The 20,603-nt window shown below is 62.4% G+C and overlaps 2 protein-coding genes across 2 annotated transcripts; one reads left to right on the top strand and one right to left on the bottom strand.

The window, feature by feature from the left end:
* Positions 1-588: 588 nt before the first annotated feature.
* PAM16 (presequence translocase associated motor 16) lies at positions 589-7,488 on the top strand. Its single transcript, XM_077827629.1, has 5 exons — positions 589-708; positions 1,904-1,988; positions 2,649-2,785; positions 5,999-6,064; positions 7,331-7,488. The coding sequence occupies exons 1-5, from the start codon at positions 706-708 to the stop codon at positions 7,421-7,423; spliced, it is 384 nt and encodes a 127-aa protein (XP_077683755.1). The 5' UTR covers positions 589-705; the 3' UTR covers positions 7,424-7,488.
* Positions 7,489-14,412: 6,924 nt separating this feature from the next.
* Positions 14,413-19,070, bottom strand: GLIS2 (GLIS family zinc finger 2). Its single transcript, XM_077828806.1, has 6 exons — positions 18,896-19,070; positions 18,380-18,552; positions 17,640-17,816; positions 16,704-16,837; positions 15,876-15,994; positions 14,413-15,221 (listed from the first exon to the last, which is right to left on the bottom strand). The coding sequence occupies exons 1-6, from the start codon at positions 19,068-19,070 to the stop codon at positions 14,413-14,415; spliced, it is 1,587 nt and encodes a 528-aa protein (XP_077684932.1).
* Between the last annotated feature and the right edge of the window lie 1,533 nt (positions 19,071-20,603).

Below are 20,603 nucleotides of genomic sequence, written 5' to 3'. Positions count from 1 at the left end.
AAGGGACTGGAGGTCTGGCTCAGGGGTCGTTCACCTGTCAAGCTGCCCCAGAGCCACGGCTGGAGTCACGAACGTGGGAGCTCTGGGGTCTCCAACTCTGTTGACTTGGTGGGCTGCCCCAGAGCTGGGGCGCCTGCCCAGGGTTTCCAGGCTCGCCTCCCTGCCTGGCCACCCCAGCCAGTGTTGATCCCAGGGCACTCAGCTCGCCCGGGCTCAGGCAGTTCCCTGCTGCCCCCGCGTCCTCCCTGCCAGGGAGATCGGGCCGGGCCGGGCCGGGCCCTCATGGCTGTGCCCACGTGGCCGGTCCCAGCCGGGGGGACACACCCCAGGGGCCGCGGGTGCGGAGCGTGGCGGATCTCGGGCCGGGCCAGGACCCAAAGCCCCAACCCAAGCGCTGCAGATGGGCCGTGGCGCGGCTGCCCCCCCGCACCGCGGAGGGTGGCTTGGGGTCAGGCCGGGGGGCGCTGGGGCAACGATGGGGATGAGCGGCCTGGCTCCCGGGACAGGGGCACCCAGCCCCGCCCCCGCTGCAGCCTCCCCGCCGTCCGCCAGGGGGCGCGCTCCCCTCTCGCGCGGCGCTCGGCACCTACCACTCGCTGGCCGCGGGGACACTCTGCCCAGCGCCGTCTCTATGGCGCCCCCGCGGGGGCCGCTGCCCTTCGCTCCCTGAGCCGGAGCCTGCTACAGGCCGGAAGCGCCGGGGACATGGTGAGCGGGGCCGGGGGCGCTGCCCCGAGCCGGGGCTCCCCAGCCGCGCTCCGTCCTGCGCAGGCCCCGCCGCGGGGTGCCGGCCCCGGGCCCCTCTGCCCGGCGGGCGCCGGAGGTTGGGTCCACGGACTCGCCCGCGGGGCCCCTCGCGGCGCTGGGGGGAGCCCGGGCAGCCGCCGGCCCCGGCCCGCGGAAAGCGGCTGGTTCCGTGCGGCTCGGCCGGGCCCGTCTGAGCGGCAGCAGCCTGGGCGGCCCAGAACAGCCCCCGGGCTCCCCCCGGTGCCGGGCTCTCCCCCCGGTGCCGGCGGCGCGAGGTCAGGGAGCCATCCGTCCGCCGCCCCGGTACGCTCTGTCCATGGCAAGCGGCCCTGGGCAGAGCGTGCGTGTGCCGAGGCCCTGGGGGCTGGGAACGCTCCCCTGGCTCGGGGGAGGGGGGCCCGGGCGGCCCTCGACCCGCTCTGCCCGGGCTCCTGACCGCCGCTGGGAGGGGTGAGCCCAGCGCCTGGCGTCCGTGTACAGCGGCCTGTCTGGTCGCGTTCACATGCTAATGCAGGGGCATTAGCTGCTCCTCCGTTTCCGGTGCCCAGGGCCGGGCTGGCCTTGCCCTGCAGCCAGCCAGCAGGGACGTGCAGCTGCCTGGCCGCTAGAAGGCGCTCGCTGCGTAACAGGAACACCCGGGCTGCTGGGCGCAAAGGCTGGGGTTACTCTGAATTCAGGTGCACGGTCTGGTGAAGTCTCCCCCCGCCCCCCAGTGCAGGGTTTGTCTAGAGCCGCACTGTGCATCGCCAGCTGTGCGGTCTCCCTTCCCTTTTGCATCCAGTGCCCAGCGAGCATTGGGGTCGCCTCTGGCTGCCTTTCCTGGGCTCCCATAGCCAGTGATTTAACTAGTCCCAGGGCACTGGCCCTATTGGTCCCTGATCTGCCCCAGGCTCTTTTGGTCCCATGTGTCACTGGCTGGGCTAACCGATTGCTGGTGTTTTGGCAGGGTGAATGCTTTGGGGGAGGAGAGTGCTTTTAAGCTGACTAGTGCCTGAGTTGTGCGCGGGAGGGGGAGCCGCTGGATCTCCCTATTTACCTGATTCCCTTCCTGAACGATGCAAGGTCCGAGGAGTAACCTGGACACACCCACTCAGAAGGCCCCTTCTGTAGGCCCCTGTCAGCAGGAGGCATTTGACTGCTTGTGCTTTGTCTGCAGGCCAAGTACCTGGCGCAGATCATCGTGGTGGGGGTGCAGGTGGTGGGCAGGGCCTTCGCTCGGGCGCTCAGGCAGGAATTTGCAGGTAAGCACCAGTCACAGTCGCCAGCCTTGTCTCTTGCATCCAAGGGGGATATCCATGGAAACCTCATGTTGTCCTTGAGGGTGACCCCCAGCCTTGGCTCTGCTGGCGGGCACCGGGCCTGTGCTGCTGAGCTCCCCCTGCAGCCTGTGGCTGGGGAAGGCAGCCTGGATTGGCACCTTCACTTGTGAGAACTGCTCAGTAATGTGCGTTAGTGTTAGCGTGTTACCTCCACGGACCCAGGCTAGTAACACGAACTGCTACCAGGCAGGGAGCAGGGAGGGGGACCTGGGCTGGGATTCCAGTGTTTCCTGGGGGCCCTGCTCGGTGGCTGACTGGGCCAGGCTTACTGGGTGGCCCTGGTGGGAACAGCTCTGAGTGCTGTACAGAGAGCAGGGGGATCCTCTGGGAGGGAGGGCAGGATCATCCCCATTGCCGCACACACCCTGTGACAGACTGGAATTGAACCCAGGCATCCTTGGCTCATGTGGCCACGCCCTGCGCTCCCACCCCCGTTCCCTTATGTCCATAGAGGTCCTGTAGCACTTCCCTTTGCATGTTCAATAGCCCCAGGTAAGCTCTCCTGTGAACGCTGTGGCCAGGTGCTCCAGGGAGAGCGGGCTGTGACTGGAGGAGTGATCAGCTTGGGGTCTCTCTGAACAGCCAGCCGAGCAGCGGCCGATGCGCGGGGACGTGCAGGACCCCAGTCTGCTGCAGCCACCAGCATCTCAGGGATCAGCCTGCAGGAGGCCCAGCAGATCCTCAACATCTCCAAGCTCAGCCCAGAGGAAATTCAGAAGGTAAAGTCATGGCTCGGAGCAGGACAGTCCAGCAGGCAGGCCTGCATGGCAGCAGGTTGCTGAGAGGCCAGACCCTTTTCCCCAGCTGAAGCCTGGTGTTCTTGCTCTGGCAAACACTGCCAAATTAAATGTAAAAATGTAATAAGAAAAGCAAAAAAGGAGTTTGAAGAACAGCTAGCCAAAAACTCAAAAGGTAATAACAAAATGTTTTTTAAGTACATCAGAAGCAGGAAGCCTGCTAAACAACCAGTGGGGCCTCTGGACGATCGAGATACAAAAGGAGCACTTAAAGACGATAAAGTCATCGCGGAGAAACTAAATGAATTCTTGCTTCAGTCTTCACGGCTGAAGATGTTAGGGAGATTCCCAAACCTGAGCCATCTTTTATAGGTGACAAATCTGAGGAATTGTCACAGATTGAAGTGACACTAGAGGAGGTTTTGGAATTGAGAAACTTAACAGTAACAAGTCACCGGGACCAGATGGCATTCACCCAAGAGTTCTGAAAGAACTCAAATGTGAAATTGCGGAACTATTAACTATGGTTTGTAACCTGTCCTTTAAATCAGCTACTGTACCCAGTGACTGGAAGATACCTAATGTAACACCAATATTTAAGAGAGGCTCTAGAGGTGATCCTGGCAATTACAGACCGGTAAGTCTAACGTCAGTACCGGGCAAATTAGTTGAAACAATAGTAAAGAATAAAATTGTCAGACACCTAGAAGAACATAAATTGTTGCACAAAAGTCAACATGGTTTCTGTAAAGGGAGATCATGTCTTACTAATCTATTAGAGTTCTTTGAGGGGGTCAACAAACATGTGGACAAGGGGGATGCAGTGGACACAGTGTCCTTAGATTTCCAGAAAGCCTTTGACAAGGTCCCTCACCAAAGGCTCTAATGTAAATTAAGTTGTCATGGGATAAGAGGGAAGATCCTTTCATGGACTGAGAACTGGTTAAAAGACAGGGAACAAAGGGTAGGAATAAACGGTAAATTTTCAGAATGTAGAGGGGTAACCAGTGGTGAGCTGGAACCGGTTCCCAGAACCGATTGTTAAATTTGGACAACCGGTTCTAAAAAGGCTTCTAAATTTAACAACTGGCCAAAAGTGGTGCCCTAGGCCACTGACTCCATGGGTGTTCCAGGGCTGGAGCACCCACGGGGAAAATTTGGTGGGTGCAGAGCACCCACCGGCACGTCCCCGCCGAGCCCCAGCTCGCCTCCGCCCCTGAGTTACTCTCTGCCCCGCTCTGCTTCTCCGCTTCAGGCCCAAGGAGGCAGAGTGGAGGTGAGGTGGGACGGGGGAGGTGCAAGGAGGATCACCCGCGCTGCAGCAGGTAACCCAGGGGGCATGCAGGGGAACCGCTCCCCACCCCAGCTCCCCTCCGCCTCCCTGGGCCTGAGCGCGAAGCCGCCGCTTCCTTTTCAGCCCTTCCCGGCTTCCCGCTTGAACAACTGATTCGCGGGAAACCGGGGTGGGGAGGGGGGCAGAAAAGCAGAGCAGGGCAGCGTGTTCAGGGGAGGAGACGGAGCAGAGGTGAGCTGGGGCCGGGTGTGGGACGGGGAGCTGCCGGTGGGTGCTCTGTACCCACCAAATTTTCCCCATGGGTGCTCCAGCCCCGAAGACACCACTTTTGATGTGATCAGTGGGGGGAACTAGTGGTGTTCCCCAAGGGTCAGTCCTAGGACCAGTCCTATTCAACCTATTCATAAATGATCTGGAGAAAGGGGTAAACGGCGAGGTGGCAAAGTTTGCAGATGATACTAAGCTGCTCAAGATAGTTCAGACCAAAGCAGACTGTGCAGAACTTCAAAAAGATCTCACAAAACTAAGTGAATGGGCAACAAAATGGCAAATGAAATTTAATGTGGATAAATGTAAAGTAATGCACACTGGAAAAAATAACAATGTGATGGGGGCTAATTTAGCTACAACGAATTAGGAGAAAGATCTTGGAGTCGTCTTGGATAGTTCTCTGAAGACGTCCACGCAGTGTGCAGCGGCGGTCAAAAAAGCAAATGGGATGTTAGGAATCATTAAAAAAGCGATAAGAGAATAAGACGGAGAATCTCTTATTGCCCTTATATAGATAATGGTACGTCCGCATCTTGAATACTGCGTACAGATGTGGTCCCCTCATCTCAAAAAAGATATACTGACATTAGAAAAGGTTCAGAAAAGGGCAACTAAAATGATTAGGGGTTTGGATCGGGTCCTATATGAGGAGAGATTAAAGAGACTAGGACTTTTCAGCTTGGAAAAGAGGAGACTAAGGGGGGATATGATAGAGGTCTATAAAATCATGAGTGGTGTGGAGAAAGTGAATAAGGAAAAGTTATTTACTTGATCCCGTAATATAAGAACTAGGGGCCACCAAATGAAATTAATGGGTAGCAGGTTTAAAACAAATAAAAGGAAGTTCTTCTTCACTCAGCGCACAGTCAACCTGTGGAACTCCTTGCCTGAGGAGATTGTGAAGGCTAGGACTATAACAAGGTTTAAAAGAGAACTGGATACATTCATGGAGGTTAAGTCCATTAATGGCTATTAGCCAGAATGGGTAAGGAATGGTGTCCCTAGCCTCTGTTTGTCAGAGGGTGGAGATGGATGGCAGGAGAGAGATCACTAGATCATTTTGTTAGGTTCACTCCCTTGGGGACACCTGGTATTGGCCACTGTCGATAGGGTACTGGGTTGGATGGATCTTTGGTCTGATCCAATATGGCCATTCTTACGTTCTTATGGCAGGAGATGGCTGGGTGGCGGCATGTTTTGTTCCAGGGAGTGAGTGTGGGTGGCTAGTTGGGGCTGGGCACCTCTGATCTCAGTGCAGCAGCTTCCTTCAGCAGGCCTGTTACCCATGGTGCACTGAGGCACTCGTACCTTCCTCTCTACCCCGGGACCCTTCTTGGCTTGCCCTGTAATCAGGGCTTTCCAATGCTGCAGAGGGGAGAGAGGTTCTGGGCTGAAGTGCTTGGACTCAACCCCCCATGACAGCCCCCCAGCAAATTTGCATGCCCTTGCTGGCGGAGTGTCAGTGAGCGAGGGTGGCTGCTCCCTCTTCCTCAGGACGCAGGCACTGCCATGGCTGTCCCCTGGAGGGACCTGTCACTATGGCTGAGAACAGCCAGCTGGCAATGCGCCGAAATGAAGAGCGAGGGGCAGCTGGGAGAGGCAGCTCACAGTTGGCTTGTTTCCTTTGGCAGAACTACGATCACTTATTCAAGGTGAATGATAAGTCAGTGGGGGGATCGTTTTACCTGCAGTCTAAGGTAAGCGGGGCATTGGATGGGTCTGGGCATCCGTCCTGCTCTGTGCCAGGCTATTGGGCTGGCCTCGCAGGTTCAGGGGCTGGCTGGCTCTCTTAGGAGCTGGCGCTTGGGGCTGGAGGCTCAAAGACTGTCATCACTGTTTGTGGCGCTGTAATTACCCCTTTGAGCAGAAGCAGACCTTTTCAGGGGTTTTTGCCAGGGTGAACGTCCTGCTGGCAGTGCCCTCTGGGTGTCTCCATCCCCACGCCCTGCCCACATGCCCCCACACCTCTCTGGGCCCCCTGTCTCACAGGCTGGACCCTGGGTGTCTCCAATGGCAGCATGTCGGACCCTGAGAAAGGCAGAGTTCCCTGGGGTCTGGCACAGCGTCCATTTGCCATCCTGTGCTCTCTGGAGCATGTGGATTGAGGGGGCAAACTTCCCTGGGCTACAGCATCTTTCTCAGATCCCTCTGCTGCTGCATGGTGGGGCCTGGCCTGGAGCCAGTATCAGCAGCCCCCCATGCCAGTCACCAGTGTTCCCTCTAATTTTTTACGTCCGTGTGCGGAATTAATTTTTGTATGTGCACCAATATGGAGGTGATGTGTGACACACTACCTTCATATTGGTGCACATAACTCATGTGATGGGCGTGGGGCCAAGGGGTTTGGAGTGTCGGAGGGCGTTCACGGCTGGGGTAGAGGGTTGCAGCATGGGGGGATGAGGGCTCTGGTTGGGGGTGCAGGCTCTGGGAGGGGTTTGCGTGTGGGAGGGGGCTCAAGGCTGGGGCAGAAGGTGGGGGCTCTGGGGTGGGGCCAGGGATGATGGGTTTGGGGTGCAGGCTGCCCTGGGGCTGCGGTGGGGAGAGATGACTCCCCCCAGCCCTCTCTTGCCTCAGGATCTCGGGGCTGGGGAGCGGCATGTCTCCCCGGCCGTGGCAGCTCTGGTGGGCCTGGGCCGGGCTGAGGGAGATGCTCCTCTCCTGGCCAAGACAGGTCCACGCTGGGCCCGGGCTGAGGGAGGGGTTCCTCTCCCCCAGCCGCAACAGGTCCACGCTGGGGCCAGCGGGGAGGGGCACCTCTCCTCACCTGAGCCCCTGCACAGGGCTTAATAGGTAGCTGCACAGCTTAGAGGGAATTTAGCCAGTCACGTAGGTGGTTTCTGCTGCCTCCTCCTGGCTGCCCTGTGAAGTGCAGCCATGTCCCTTGGCTATCCTGGGCCTGAGGCGTGGCCCACGTATGGCGGACTGGGCGGTAGGTGAGACTCATTGGAGACACTGTCCCACAGGTGGTGAGAGCCAAGGAGCGGCTGGATGAAGAGCTTCGAATCGAGGCCCAGAGACAGAATGAAAGAGAACAGGGGCAGAAGCCAAAGACGTAACTACTCCCCATGCCCTCTTCTCAGCCCCTCTAAATTATAGCCAGCCAATAAATCTCCTCTCTGCAGCTTCTTCTGTGTGGTTTGGAATCAGGGGATTCCGTGGGGGAGCTGGGTGAGGGTCACAGCCTGGCCCATTGCTCTGCGGGCAGCTGTATCCACTACCGGATGGCCAGGGACTTCCCATAATGCACTAGGACAATTGGGCAACGAGATAGATGGGGGAGGACCATTCCTTCCTGGACCATTTGCCTTGAAACATGGCGTCCAATTGTCCCCACCTGCTGCAGAGCCAGAAATGCCTGGTGCTATATGCAGCCAGCTGGCTGCCTCCTTGGGAGCCCCATGCTTTAGAACAGAGGTGGGCAAACTACGGGTTGCGTCCAACCCATCAGACCTTTTAATTTGGCCTTCAAGTTCCTGCCAGGAAGTGGGGTCGGGGGCTTGCTCCACTCCGTGCAGCTCCCAAAAGCAGCAGCATGTCCCCCCTCCATCTCCTACACGTAGTGGCAGCCAGGGGGCTCCACACAATGCCCCCGCCCCAAGCACTGGCTCTGCAGCTCTCATTGGCTGGGAACCCAGAGCTGGCGCTGCATCTCCACGTAGGAGCCGGAGGGGGGACATGCTGTTGCTTCCGGGAGCTACTCGAGGTAAGTGCCACCTGGTGCCTGCACCCCTGACCTCCTCCCAACCCCCTGCCCCAGCCCTGATCCTCCTCCCACCCTCCGAACCCCTCCATCCTAGGCCGGAGCACTCTCCTGCACCCCAAAACTCCTCAGCCCCAGCCCCAGTCCAGAGCCCGCACCCCTGCCCCAGCCCAGAGCTCCCTCCTGCACCCCACACCCCTTATTTCTGGCCCCACCCAAGAGCCCACACCCCCAGCTGGAGCCCTCACCCGCTCCCACACCCCAACCCCCAATTTCATGGGCATTCATGGCCCACCATACAATTTCCATAATCATATGTGGCCCTCGGGCCAAAAAGTTTCCCCACCCCTGCACTAGAAACAGGGTTTCCGTGTGCCCCTGGCTCAGTGTGATGGGGGTGGACACTTTCCACTGCTCCCACCATCTCAGAGATGTATCTGCCCTTCCACTCCCTGGCCAGGTCCATCAGTGGCCTTAGGTCAGTGTCTGCTGGGGAGGAAGAGTCAGACAACATGGGTGGAGATCTGCTAGGACGTGGGAAAGCTGCCGTGCGAGGAGACCCGCTGCTGAGCCCCCAGGAGTCAGTGTGAGCTGGCCCTACCTGACTGGATCCCTGTATGCCCAGCTTTCCCTGGGGGCGAGGGGCAGCCTAAGGAGCCCAGCAGTTTAGCAGGGCAAGAAGGCTGCCGGTTTCACTTGGGGGCTGCAGTGATGCATTTTCTGCCCAGCCATTTGGAAGGCCCCAGCTGCCTGTTCTCAGCCACTCCTGTGCAGCCCCGAAGGCGAGGCACAGATGGGCTCTTGGGACTACACTGAGCCCGGGGAGCTCAGGAACCAGATCTCACCATTTCTAAGAGGGTTTTGCCAAACTAGAGTGTAGGAGCAAAGGGAACGGCTGAGCCCAGGAGGCTGTAACCGCCGTGCTGCTGGCCTGTCACCACCTGCCTGGGCCCGTCAGAGTGGGGAGGGCAGCAGCCTGCATGGCTTCTGGGGGCTCCCCGGTAAACTCCAGGGTTCAGCTGCCCTGAGATGCGTGGAGCATTTCCTGGGTGCAGAGTTGTTCCACAAACCCCTCCAGCCAGGTGAGCTCTGGCAGCCGCTGATCACAACAGCTGTCAGACCCATGCTCCTTCCACTCCTGATCATCGTAACTACCAGGCCACCCGGGGGGCGGCAGGCGGCATGTTCCCAAAGCGGCACGATCCTGCAGCTCTCGGGGGACGGCAGCCCCCACCCTGTGTGGGTTTAGCTGTACCAAGTCCTGAGATCTGGCTGGGAGAGCCCTGCCCCGGGGGAACTGACCAGAGGGACTAACCGTGCCTGAGCCCAGCTGGCATAGTAGATTTTCCCTTTCCTAAGGGCTGTCGGTACCACAATGACACACACGCACAGCCTTTATAGCACTGCCCTCTGTGCTGCTTTGCACAAGCCCTTCTCGGCTCCCTGGCCCTGCGGGGCAGGTGTGCTGGGCACTCAGCTGGGCCACACATGACTCTGACGTTCCCTCACTCGCTCCTCATTGCCCCGGGCTGGCTGCACAGAGAGATGGACACTCCTGAGAATATTGAGGTTCATCCCAAACCCTAAGCCTGACCTGGCTGCCTCCCGTGGGGCCCCTTCTGGCACATGGGGGGGAGATGTCCGTATCAGAGGGCTCAGTGGTTCCCAAACTGGGGGCTGCAGCGTCTTGGCTCCCCCTCTCTGTTTCGGTAGCACCTGCAGGCCTTGTTGCGCTGGGCACTGGCCAGACCTGGGAGGAGGCAGGAGCTTGTGGGCCAGCTAGACACCAAGGGAGAAGGGAAATGGATGGCCATTTGTCCAAGATCTCCCAGCAGCTCTTCCCATCCCCACACCAGAGCCCTGCCCACTGCCTGTCATCGCCAGCAGATCCTGTGCAACCCCTCGCCCGTTCCCAGCACAGGCCGTGCCCGTCGCTAGCACCTAAAGGTGCAGGTACCAGTGGGAGGCTGAGGTGCTCACAGGGGTGGTGTCCCTAGGCCGTGCTAAGCAGGGTAGAACCCCCCAAAAGCAATCACAGGCCAACACATCCAAGGAAACTTGTCAATTCACTTTATTGTTTTCTTAATAAACTTCCTCTCCTCCGGAGGCCGAGAGGGGCAGTCGTGAGCGTCTCGCTTTGTTTCTTTAGTTAAACGCTATGCTAACAGCAATGGAGCCGAGAGGAGAAAGAACGTACACTACCAGAGAAAGGCACTTAGAGACGGGTAAAATACCGAGAGCCTGGAATGTGCGACGACGACCGAAAAACAAAACGTATACCGGCCCGGGCAGGCCTAGTCTATCACAAAGCACATGCTGTGCTACTGTTAACCCTTTGAGTGGCATGCTGCTCGCCCAGCCTGGGGCAAGAGGGCAGGGGCTTCTCAGCAGCCCCAGAGCTGGCAAGCATGATGCCAGTTCCCCCCAAGAGTCGGCTCTGGGGGGGCTGGCTCCCTGCCAGACTTGGGCTGGGGTGCTGTAACATCCAGACCCTGAGAGCCCCTCCCTCCAGCAGCTGCACTGGAGCTTTTGAGGTGGAGAATGTGGCCAGTGAGGGGGTCGAGAGCCCTGGCTAGGGGGGTCTCCTGGTTGGAGGGTGGCAGCAGAGCAGGGGTCCTGCTGAGGGCAGGGGAGAGGTATGCAGGACCCCCTTGTGTACCAGGAGCAGCAGAAAAGACAACAAGACCCCTCCTGCAAGGGAGGAGTAGTCCGGGGGGCCCCTTGGGGCGAGCACTGAGCAATCCCTCTGTGGGGGAGGGAGCGTCCGAGGGGCAAGCGTGGGGAGGGGGAGAGACCAGGAGACCTGGGCATGAGTGGTGGCTGCTTGGAGATGCCCTGTCCTCAAGATGTGCCTGAGCCTGCTCCTGTGGGCACAGCCATGCCATGCCCGGGCCTAGCTGTGCCCGAGGAGCCTGGCTCTGGAGCAGCCACTCAAAGTGCTAAACCAGTCTAAAGAATTTATGTAGCTTATATGTTCGTAGGCCAGCCTGGCTGGTCCTGGAGTGTCTAGAATAGCTTACGGTACATACAGCGCGGGTCTCTCCGGGCAGCGCCAGCTGAAGAGATGGGCTGAGCCCGCGGGCATCACCCGCAACGGCTCAGTGCAGCTCTGTGGTGCCAGCCAGCCCACCCGCCTTCCGTCATTGGCCACAGCTGAACCTCCAGACCCACGTAATGCAGGGGCCAACCCTGCCTAGATCTGCTGCCTGCTGGGGGCAACCACACCAGGCCCTTGCCAGGCTGGGAGGAGCCCGCTAGGCCGCATGGCATGAGCCCAATCTGCACGTTGCTGTGGCTCTATTCCTTACGGGCAGGTGCCTCCTGGAGACTACAACTCCCAGTAGGCACTGCTTGGGGGGTGCAGTGCCTGCTGGGAGCTGTAGTCTCAGGCCACAGCCTTGGCCACCCCACATTTAATGCTGTAACTTAGGCTGGCTTGCTGCCCCCTCACTCAGGGCAGGGCCCCAGCAGCTCACCAGCTGCGTCCCCGCACCGAGCAAGGGCTGTGATGCCATGTGGCTGGGAGGGGCAAACACATCAGCCCCCAGTGCTGTGGGGTAGCAGAGCCCCCCCACCAGGCTGCACCATGGGCAGTGAGAGTGGCCCTATGCTGTGTGTAATTAGCTTTCTAACCAACGGGGTGCATGGGGGGCAGGAGACCAGCTTGGTGGGGGGGGGAGGGGCTAATGCGCCCCAGCAGCTGGCACCCATAACCACAGTTCTCTGATAGGCCAGGCTCTGCCTCCCGCTGCCCCTCCTCAGGACCGGGTGCCCCAGGGGCATCCGGCTGTCACCCAAAGCCGCTTGGTCTCACCCTGGCACTGGGCCTGCTGCTCACCAGGCTGCCCACAGGGCTGGCTGGGGTGTCTCCAACCTGCCCCCCTAGGGCAGCAACAGCAGGGGGCACAGCTAGGCCCATCGAGGGAGCCAGAGAAGAACATGGGACAGCTGGCTGCACCAGCCCATGGGCATTACTCTGTGTGTGGGGGACAGGGCTAGTGGGGGGGTCCCACCTACTTGCACATGCCGCAGCCCCTGGCCAAGGACGGGCCCAGGGGAGCTCTCAGGGCAACAGCCTGCCCAGGCCACGTGCCCACCAGCAGCCTGGCAGCCACGCCTCGGGGAGGTGGAGCGCGCCAGGGCAGGGCTAGCCAGGGCTCCTGGCAGTCAGACTGGGACTGGACTGGCAGGGGCATGGGCTGGAGCAGGTTGCAGCTGCTGAGCCAGTCACTTGGAGATGGGCAATGGCTCCGTAGGGTGATCTGGCCAAAGGGGAAACCAGTTTGGGGAGCATCAGCAGCAGGACTTGTGTGGGCGGGGCTCAGCCCCCGGCCTGATGAGACTCAGCTGACCACGAGCCCTTGGCAGCTGGGCAGGTGCAGCGCCAGGCTGTGGCCGGTGACCCCATGGCTCCCTGCAGTGCTGGGGCGGGAGGCTACAGGCATCTGCCCACTCAGGGTGTTAACTGAAGCACTGACCCGGCCCTCGCCTCCCAGTCAGCAGGCCAGGGTGCACAGCCAGGAAGGGAGAGGGGGGGCTCCCGCCCTGCGCCGCCGGCCAGCCACGCACACTTGCGTTACATGCTAAGGTACTAACAGAGCTGAAGGCAATCTTGCCCCCGCCCCCCCTCCCCCAGGTTGGGGAAGGGGCACGGGAGCTGGTGAGCGGCATACTCAGCCAGTATGCGTTGTCGGGGGTGGGGGAGGAGGGTCCGGGGGCAGGGCTCCCCACAGGACTGGGGGGTCCGTCTGTCTGTCTCAGTCCAGTCAACCCAGGGCTGAAGGGGCTGCAGTCCAGAAGTTCATCGTGGTCTTGTCTCGCCGGCCTCTCCACCGGGCAAGCCCAGCTGCGGCTGAGTGGCGCTGCCTCCTCACTGGTGCACGGGCCTGGGGACGGCTGGGTGCATTCGGGGCCCGGCTGACTTGCTCTTGGGGGGTCAGACTGGGCAGGGTGGGAGCTCCGCCGGCTTGGGGGTGAGAACGGGAACACCCCGCTCCAGCGGCTCCTGGCGGTCCCATGTGGCTGGGCTGGGCTGGCCGCTCCCGGGTCAGCGCCGCTTGGCTCCAGGGGTGCTGGCTGTGCTGCAGGCCAGGCTGGCATGGGCACAGGGAGGTGGGTGATGGGAGAGGCCCACTGGCAGGTGTTGGGGTGAGCAAGGCGCTAGAGCCCTTTGCTTGGGAGTTTCTGGAAATGAGCCAGCCTCCCACGGTGTGCGGGAACCGGAGCTGGAGTGGAGGGAGCCCGCTAGCCCAGCCCCATGGCAGTGCCAGTCCTAGGGTGGGGGGAGGGGGAGGGCGCTTACCCCGAGCCAGAGAGGAAGGTGCCCAGGGCTGCCTGTGTCATGGGGCTCAAGGGTGGGGAATCATACCCGTGTCTGTGGGTTCTGCTGGCACCGTCCTCCCTGCCAGGCCACGTGTGAGGGCCAGATGGCGTGGCCAGTGCCAGGGGGCCAGCTCTGCTGCAGGGGCCAGGGGACACGGCCCCCAGGAACCGCAGGCTGGGCAGGGGGGTCAATGGGCCCTTCCTCTGGGATCGCTCACACCCACCCAGCTACCGGGCTGCATGGACGCCATCATCGCCCACACCACCAGCAGAGGGCACAAGGACATGAGCACCTGGCACTGACTGGGGAGTGGGCACGGGGCTGGGTGTTGGGATCCCAAGGCAGGTGGCTGCGTGGCTCAGGCCTCAGGCAGGGGGCACCTGGTCAGCACCAGGAACAAGGGCCCAACGCGGGACCGGTCAAAGCAAGGGTTGGGTGAGATAAATAAATAACAGCGCCTGCCGCTGCCTGAGGCAGGCAGCCCCCAGGGAGAGATGGGGTGATGGTACACCAGGCCAGCCATAGGGCCCCGATCCAGCTCCACGGCCCCATTGCCACCAAGGCCACGGCCTGGCTCTGGTCCCTCCGCAGTCGTCCCTTTCCAGCACTTGCTCTGCTGCCACAATCGACCCTGGTGCCCCAGCCCGGCGCCTGCCAGAGCCATGAGCCCACTCCTGCTGTGTCCTGTGCCGGTGTTGGCACCTCGGAGAGCCAGCAAGAGGCTTTAGGGTGTGGCTGGCTCAGGGAGGGGGCAGTTAGCTATCTGGGGGGTCGCATGAAGAGGCCTCTGGCGCGGCCTGCACTGGGCCGGTGATGCGGGCCGGCCGCAGGGCTGGGATGGGGATTATTGCTATTCTCAGAAGAGTCAAACTCTTCTTTCGTGTAGGGTCCAAGCGAGACCCAAGCGGCAGTCGCAGGGGAAGGGGGCGGGAGGTCCGGATTCCCCCCAACCCCGCTGGCAGATTCACCCGTCGAGACCCATGCCAAGGTGGCGCCTCGTTTTGCGTCTGGGCTTCGTTCATTCAGTTCACCACGGCCGGCTTCAGCAAGACGGAGCCAGGGGGGATCACCACCCAGCCAGGCGGCAGGGCCTCGGGGCTGCCCATAGAGCTCACGCCGGTGGACAGGTCCAGCACCGCGCCGGGCAGCAGCGGCAGGCTCTCCGGAGCACGCCTGAGCCGGGCCCGCTCAGTCCTGTCGCACGACTCTTTGCGGCTCTCGAGCCCTTGAGCTTTGCCCGCTTTGGCCACCCTGGTGTCACCCACCTGGCACTTCTCCATGTCCGTCTTGCCAGCAAGCAGGGACACCACTGGCAGCCCTAGCCCACCGGCACCAAAGGGAGATGCCAGCAAGGGGTTCTTGGCCAAGTTGAGTGGTGCCCCATTGAGGGACAGCATGGGGCTTGGAAGCCCCGGCAGCGCGGCAGAGCCCACGGCGCCACAGGCCAGGGTGCTGAGGTCCAGGGGCCCCGGGGCCAGGGGGATGGGCAAAGAGGCGCCCAGGCCGGGCAGTGCGTGCCCACCAAAGAGGGCGGCCGGATTGGGGATGATGAGCTGCGCCCCGTTGACGTAAGGCACTTCCGCCGAGGCGACGGGCGTCTTGGGAGGCTGCTGGAGTTTGAGCAGCTCCTGCTGCTCGTGGGACACGAAGTGGCCATGGGCCTTGATGTGCTTGCGCAGCGAGCTGGGGTCCGTGTAGCGCTTGTGGCAGCCGGGCATCTTGCAGTAGTAGGGCTTGTCCACGTAGTGGGTGCGCGTGTGCTTGAAGCGGTCGCTGGAGTTGGAGTAGCGCTTGCTGCAGCCCTCGTAGGGGCACATGTAGGGTTTCTCGCCTGCAGGGGAACACAACAGCCACAGGCTTCTTGACCCAGCATGCCACGGGGCCTCCGCCACCTGGCCACGGGCTGCCACAGGCTGATTTAGTTGGGGTTGGTCCTGCTTTGAGCAGGGGGTTGGACTAGATGACCTCCTGAGGTCCCTTCCAACCCTGGTATTCTAGGATTCTAACCCAGCGTGCCACAGCACTTCCGCTGCCAGGCCATGGGCTGCCTGACCCGGCATGCCACGGGGCCTCTGCCACCAGGCCATGGGCTGCCTGACCCGGCATGCCACGGGGCCCCTGCCACCGGGCCATGGGCTGCCTGATGTGGCATGCCAGGGGGCCTCCGCCACCAGGTCATGTGCTCGCACAGGCTGCCTGACCCAGCATGCTACAGGGCCTCCACTGCCAGCCCACAGGCTTCCTGACCCGGCGTGCCAAGGGGCCTCCGCCACTGGGCCATGGGCTGGCCAACCCACCATGCCACAGGGCCTCTGCTGCTGGGCCACAGGCTGCCTGACCCAGCATGCCACCAGGCCTCTGCTGCCCGGCCAGAGGCTGCCTGACCTGGTGTGCCAAGGGGCCACTGCCGCCAGGCCATGGGCTGCCCTGACACTGAACTGTGTGCGAGGGGATGACACCCAAGCCCCCTATCCCCGACACTGACCTGTGTGGGAGCGGTTGTGGATTTTAAGATTTTCCAGCCTGGAGAAGCTCTTGTTGCAGGTTGGGCAGCGATGAGGCTTCTCATTGGTGTGGGTGCGAATGTGGATCAGCATCTTGTACCTACCCCAGGGAGAAGGGAACCCAGCTGGGGTGAGCCAGCCCAGCACAGTGCTCCAGGGAGAGGGGGAGCCAGCTGGGGTGAGCCGGCCCGGCAGGATGCTGTGGGGCTGCAGCTGCCATGGGAACCCAGGGAGTTGACAGAACAGCTGCCCTCCTCCCCCCCACGTCACAGGACACACAAATCGCCACAGCTGCCCCGGGGGGGCCAAGAACTGTCCCCAGCTCAGAGAGGACACAGACTTGTCATACCCGGCAATCGGCGCAGAGCCCAGATCTGCTCCTGCCCCACACTGAATCCCCATCCTGCCCCATAACCATCCCCACCCAGATCTTCCCATCCCTGCCCCATAACCCTGTAACTGCCCCGCACCAACCCCCCAGTCTCTGCCCTTTAACCACCCAGCCCTGATCTCCCCGCCCCGTAACAACACAGCCCGGATCCCCATCCCAACCCATACCCACCCAGCCCCAATCCGCCCCCGTTCCTGCCCCGTAACCTCTCAGCCCCAATCCCACCCCATCCCTTCCCCGTAACCAGCCAGTGTGTCACTAACAGTTCTGGGTGTAACTGACACACATGGTTCGCTGGAAGCTGCAATCTGCCTGAATTTCTCCTTCCTCTTCCCTCCCCTCAGTCTCGAGGTCCCGCGCCGCGTCTCCCTCCCTCCCCGCAGCTCGCTGTCCCAGCCTCACCGTCCCCGGCCCCCACCTGGCATTGAAGCCCCGGCCATGGCGCGCGCAGCCCTCCCAATGGCAGCAGTAACCCGCATCCTTCTCTGGCTTGACGTGGAAGTCGTTGACGTGATCCACCAGGTCTTGGAGCAGGTCGAAGAGCTGGTTACACTGCGGGGGAGGGGGGGCAGGGTTGGGTCAGATGGCGGCTGCAGGGGGAGCCCCACTGGGTCTGGCTGGGGGAGGGGTGGCTGCAGGGGGCCCGGCTGGGGGAGGGGTGGGTGTTTTGATGCACGGCAGGAGGGATCAAGTGGGAAGTGGCTCGGGCCCCCCGAGGACTGGCCAGGATGTACCCACCCCGCCCCGTCACTCCCTAGCCCAGACCTACCATAGCTGTGGCCGGCCCCAGAGGCTGTGGGCGCTGGGTCCGGGAAGGTGGCCCATAGAGATCTACCAATGGCCAGGAGGGGCAGTGTCCCAAAGACCTGTCCCATGGCACGCACCATGCAGCCCCCTCTGCCCCATCCCCCCTTCACTGCACAATACGCCCCTCACAACCCACTCTGCCCCACCCCCCTCCACCGCACAGCACGCCCCTCGCAGCCCCATGGCACACCCCTTGAGTGCCCTCTGCCCCATCCCCTCCAGTCCCCTCTGCCCCGCACCTCACCCCTCGCTGCCCCCCTCCGCCCCGCAGCACACTCCTCGCTGCTCCCCTCCGCCCTGCGGCACACCCCTCGCTGCCCCCCTCCGCTCCGCGGCACGCCTCTCGCTGCTGCCCTCTGCCCCGAGGGACACCCTGCACTGCCGCCCCCAGCCCCGCAGCATGCCTCTTGCTGCCCCTCTCCGCCCCGCAGCACACCCCTCGCAGCCTCCTCTAGAACACAGATGTCAGGGGATTTACCCTAAACAGGACTGGGACCATGGGCGTAGCCCCCCACCCAGCCCCCTGGGGCCCAGCTGCCCCCCTCACCTTGGCCCAGCGACACACCAGCTGCTGCGGCAGGGGCAGCTCCGGGGAGAGGCGCTTCTCCTTGGGGGGGGTGAGGAAGGCCGAGGCCGGCAGGTGCAGGGCACCGCCCGAGCCCAGGGGCAGGAAGAACTGGAAGGAGCTCGGGAGGCCGTCGATGTAGCGCAGGGACGGGAAATCCTGCAGGGGGAGAACAAAGGTGCTGGGGCAAAGATACCAGCTGGGGCAGGGGACATGGGGGCGCGGGGGGGCTGGGGTGGGTCACAGACATTGGCTGGGGCCGGGGGGGTGGAAGTGCCCCACCCTGGGGATCAGGAATGATGTTGAACAGCTGGATCCCAAAGCTCTGCAGTGCGAGGAGCCCCCCCCTTGCACCCAACCCCCCGCATCCCAGATGGGGCCAGCTCCCCCAGGCTCTGCACACCGCTACCTGCACACCCCACATGGGCCTGGTGCCCATCCCCAGGCAGGCACAGGCCAGGCAAGCCGCCCTTTCCGCCCCCCTCCCCCCGCAGCCCATCCCATTCCCTTCCCCCCTCCACTCCCTTCCCTGGCAGCCCAGCCCCGCTCAGCAGGGCCCAGGGCCATAGGTCTGGGGCTGCCATGGGCAGAGGGGCAACCATCTGGAAAAGACTCTTCCTGCTGAGCTGGGGGAGGGAGCTGCCGCCACGGTGCCCCCAGCCCCGTTCCCAGCAGCTCCCCCATCTGCCCCAGCCCCCGCCCCGCCGCAGCACATCACTTACGTGAGGGGTGGGGGCCATGGGCAGGTCCCCGCTGCCCTGCCGCTCAGGGGACAGCGAGGTGCTGCCACCGGGGGAGTCCGGGTCAGACGGGGGTGACAGGCTGAGGTCGAGCAGGGGTGTTGAGGAGAAGCGGGCGTCCCTTTTGTCATGGCACTTGGAGGGCAGCAGGAGGCCTGGGGGGCACAAAGCCAACAGGTGAGCAGTGATTCCCACTCTGAGCACCTTTCCCCACCACTGCAATGCAGCCACCTCTGGGGCAGGATGCGGCGCCCCCCCGCTTCCTCACTCCCTGTGCCCAGACCCACAGCTCATGGCCTGCCCCAAGGCACCCCAGCACAGCCTGGGGGACCCCAGCTATGTGGGCCCAGCCCCGGGGCAGGTGGCCAGCAGGGGGCAGAGCATGCCCCAAGACTCTTTCACCACTGCATGCAGGTGGCGCCCCCCTGGTGTCCGTACCAGAGGGTGCAGGAAGGCGGTCCCCCCAGGTGGGGCCCTGGACGCCTCTCCCCCTCTCACCAGCTGGCAGGGAGCCAGGCGAGCCGGGGCCCATCGCCGCGGCGCCATCATCCTGGGTCTTGAGCTCGCGGTGCAAGGCCCGGTGCTTGGCACTGCCCAGTGTCCGCTTCTCCCGTGCTGCCCGCAGCTTGGAGATGCTGATCTTGAGGTCAAGGGGCTCGTCCAGGGAATGCATGGTGCCCGGTGTGGCTGCTAGCAGCGTCCTCCGGCAGGGAGCAGACGGCGTCCTCTGGGGCTTGCTCCCCCTGCAGCCCAGGGGCAGGAGCAGGGTGCCCAGGCAACCTACAGGGGAGCAGAGGGGCAGGGGGTGAATTAGGTCTTGCTGCCCTCTCGGACCCACACACGGCCACCCGTGCACCCACCCTGCACAAAGCCTGTCCCAGTGGCCACAGGATCCGGACGAGGCGCTCCAAAACCTGCCACCAGGAGCCTCTGCCACTTACTGCCAGGAGCCCCCCAAAAACTTGCTGCCAGGAGCCCCCCCTAACCTGCTGCCAGGAGCCCCCGCAAAACCTGCCACCAGGCTCCCCCATCCTGCTGCCAAGAACCCCCCAACCGATAGGTGCTGGAACTGGGGGTGCTGCAGCACCCCACAACTTGAAGTGGTTTCCATCATACACAGGGTTTACACTTTGGGTCATTAGCTCTCAGCACCCCCACTGTACAAACTGTCCCAGCACCCTGCCCCAACCCACTGCCAAGAGCCAGAAATCCTGCCACCAGGAGCCCCTCCAACCTGCCACCAGGAGCCCTCCCAAAACTTGCCGCCAGGCCTGCTCTTAACAGGGGGCTGAGAAATGAAAGGGCAGATTCTGGAGAAGGAACAGTTCTATGTACAAAAGTAGGACACTGCAGGCAGGCCTCCGCCCCCTCCCCACCCCCCACTCCCTCTCGACCTGCAGCCCCCTGCTAGCCCAATCCTGGGGCCCCTTGAATCCCATTTTCACCAGACCTCCAGAGCTGAAAGGCAGGTGCAGTAGGTGCCAAGACACTGCCTCTGCCACCCACCCTGACCAGCTTTCTCCCCTGCACAGTGCCCAGTGCCCCCACCCATAAGCTCCCCCCACCCCCTGTGGGCAGAGTCCCAGCAGCTTCTCACCACCCTGGCTGCGCTGGAGAGGTCGGGCTCCTGCTCCTCCCCTGGCCTGGCTCAGAACTCAGCCCTACATTTTCCATGGAGCCCCATGCCCGCTCCCACTGAGCCGGAGGGGGGTGGGGAGGGGGAAGCGGGTCCTATGATCAGTGAGGAGCCATCAGGCAGGGGCTGGGTTCAGTGACCGCTGGCCTCGCCCAGCCTGCCAGGTGGGGAGGGGAGGACAGGGCCAGAGGCAGCCGGCAGAACTGGCTTAGCTGGTCCAGAGCCGGGCTGCAGCCCCCCCAGCACAGTGACCCGTCTGGAATTACAAGCAGCTGTTTCCCCTCTGCCTGCAGCAGCCACAGCTCAGGAGGCAGTGCCAGGAGTCGCAGGGCTCTGCAGGGTGGGGCCCAGGCCAGGGTGGGGCCCACATACACCAGTCACATGCTGGCCCCTCTGCTTGGTGCGATTACTCAGGCCTATGCGGTGCCCACAGATGCCAGGGCAATGCCAGGCCCAGTGTGGAGGGGATCTGGGCAAGCATCTGCTGATGCCCCTCACTCCCAACCCGCAGCCCCTTGGGGTTGTCAGGTGCTTTGAGATCCTCGGCGGAGCCATGCTGCGGGAGGCAAA

The sequence above is a fragment of the Eretmochelys imbricata genome, chromosome 10 (assembly GCF_965152235.1).
Source record: "Eretmochelys imbricata isolate rEreImb1 chromosome 10, rEreImb1.hap1, whole genome shotgun sequence".
NCBI lineage: Eukaryota > Metazoa > Chordata > Testudines > Cheloniidae > Eretmochelys > Eretmochelys imbricata.
This window is presented reverse-complemented; position numbering and strand designations above follow the sequence as displayed.

What these genes read in the sequence shown, in the direction of transcription:
- PAM16 (XM_077827629.1), top strand. An exon ending in GCTCAGGCAGGAATTTGCAG is followed by an intron (nt 1,989 to 2,648) that starts GTAAGCACCAGT and finishes CTCTCTGAACAG; the next exon opens with CCAGCCGAGCAGCGGCCGAT. An exon ending in GCCCAGAGGAAATTCAGAAG is followed by an intron (nt 2,786 to 5,998) that starts GTAAAGTCATGG and finishes TTCCTTTGGCAG; the next exon opens with AACTACGATCACTTATTCAA.
- GLIS2 (XM_077828806.1), bottom strand. Translation starts at nt 19,070, where the DNA reads ATGCATTCCCTGGACGAGCCCCTTGACCTCAAGATCAGCATCTCCAAG. An exon ending in TGGTGTGTCGCTGGGCCAAG is followed by an intron (nt 16,838 to 17,639) that starts GTGAGGGGGGCA and finishes CCTCCCCCGCAG; the next exon opens with TGTAACCAGCTCTTCGACCT. An exon ending in GGCCGGGGCTTCAATGCCAG is followed by an intron (nt 15,995 to 16,703) that starts GTGGGGGCCGGG and finishes TCCCTGGGGTAG; the next exon opens with GTACAAGATGCTGATCCACA.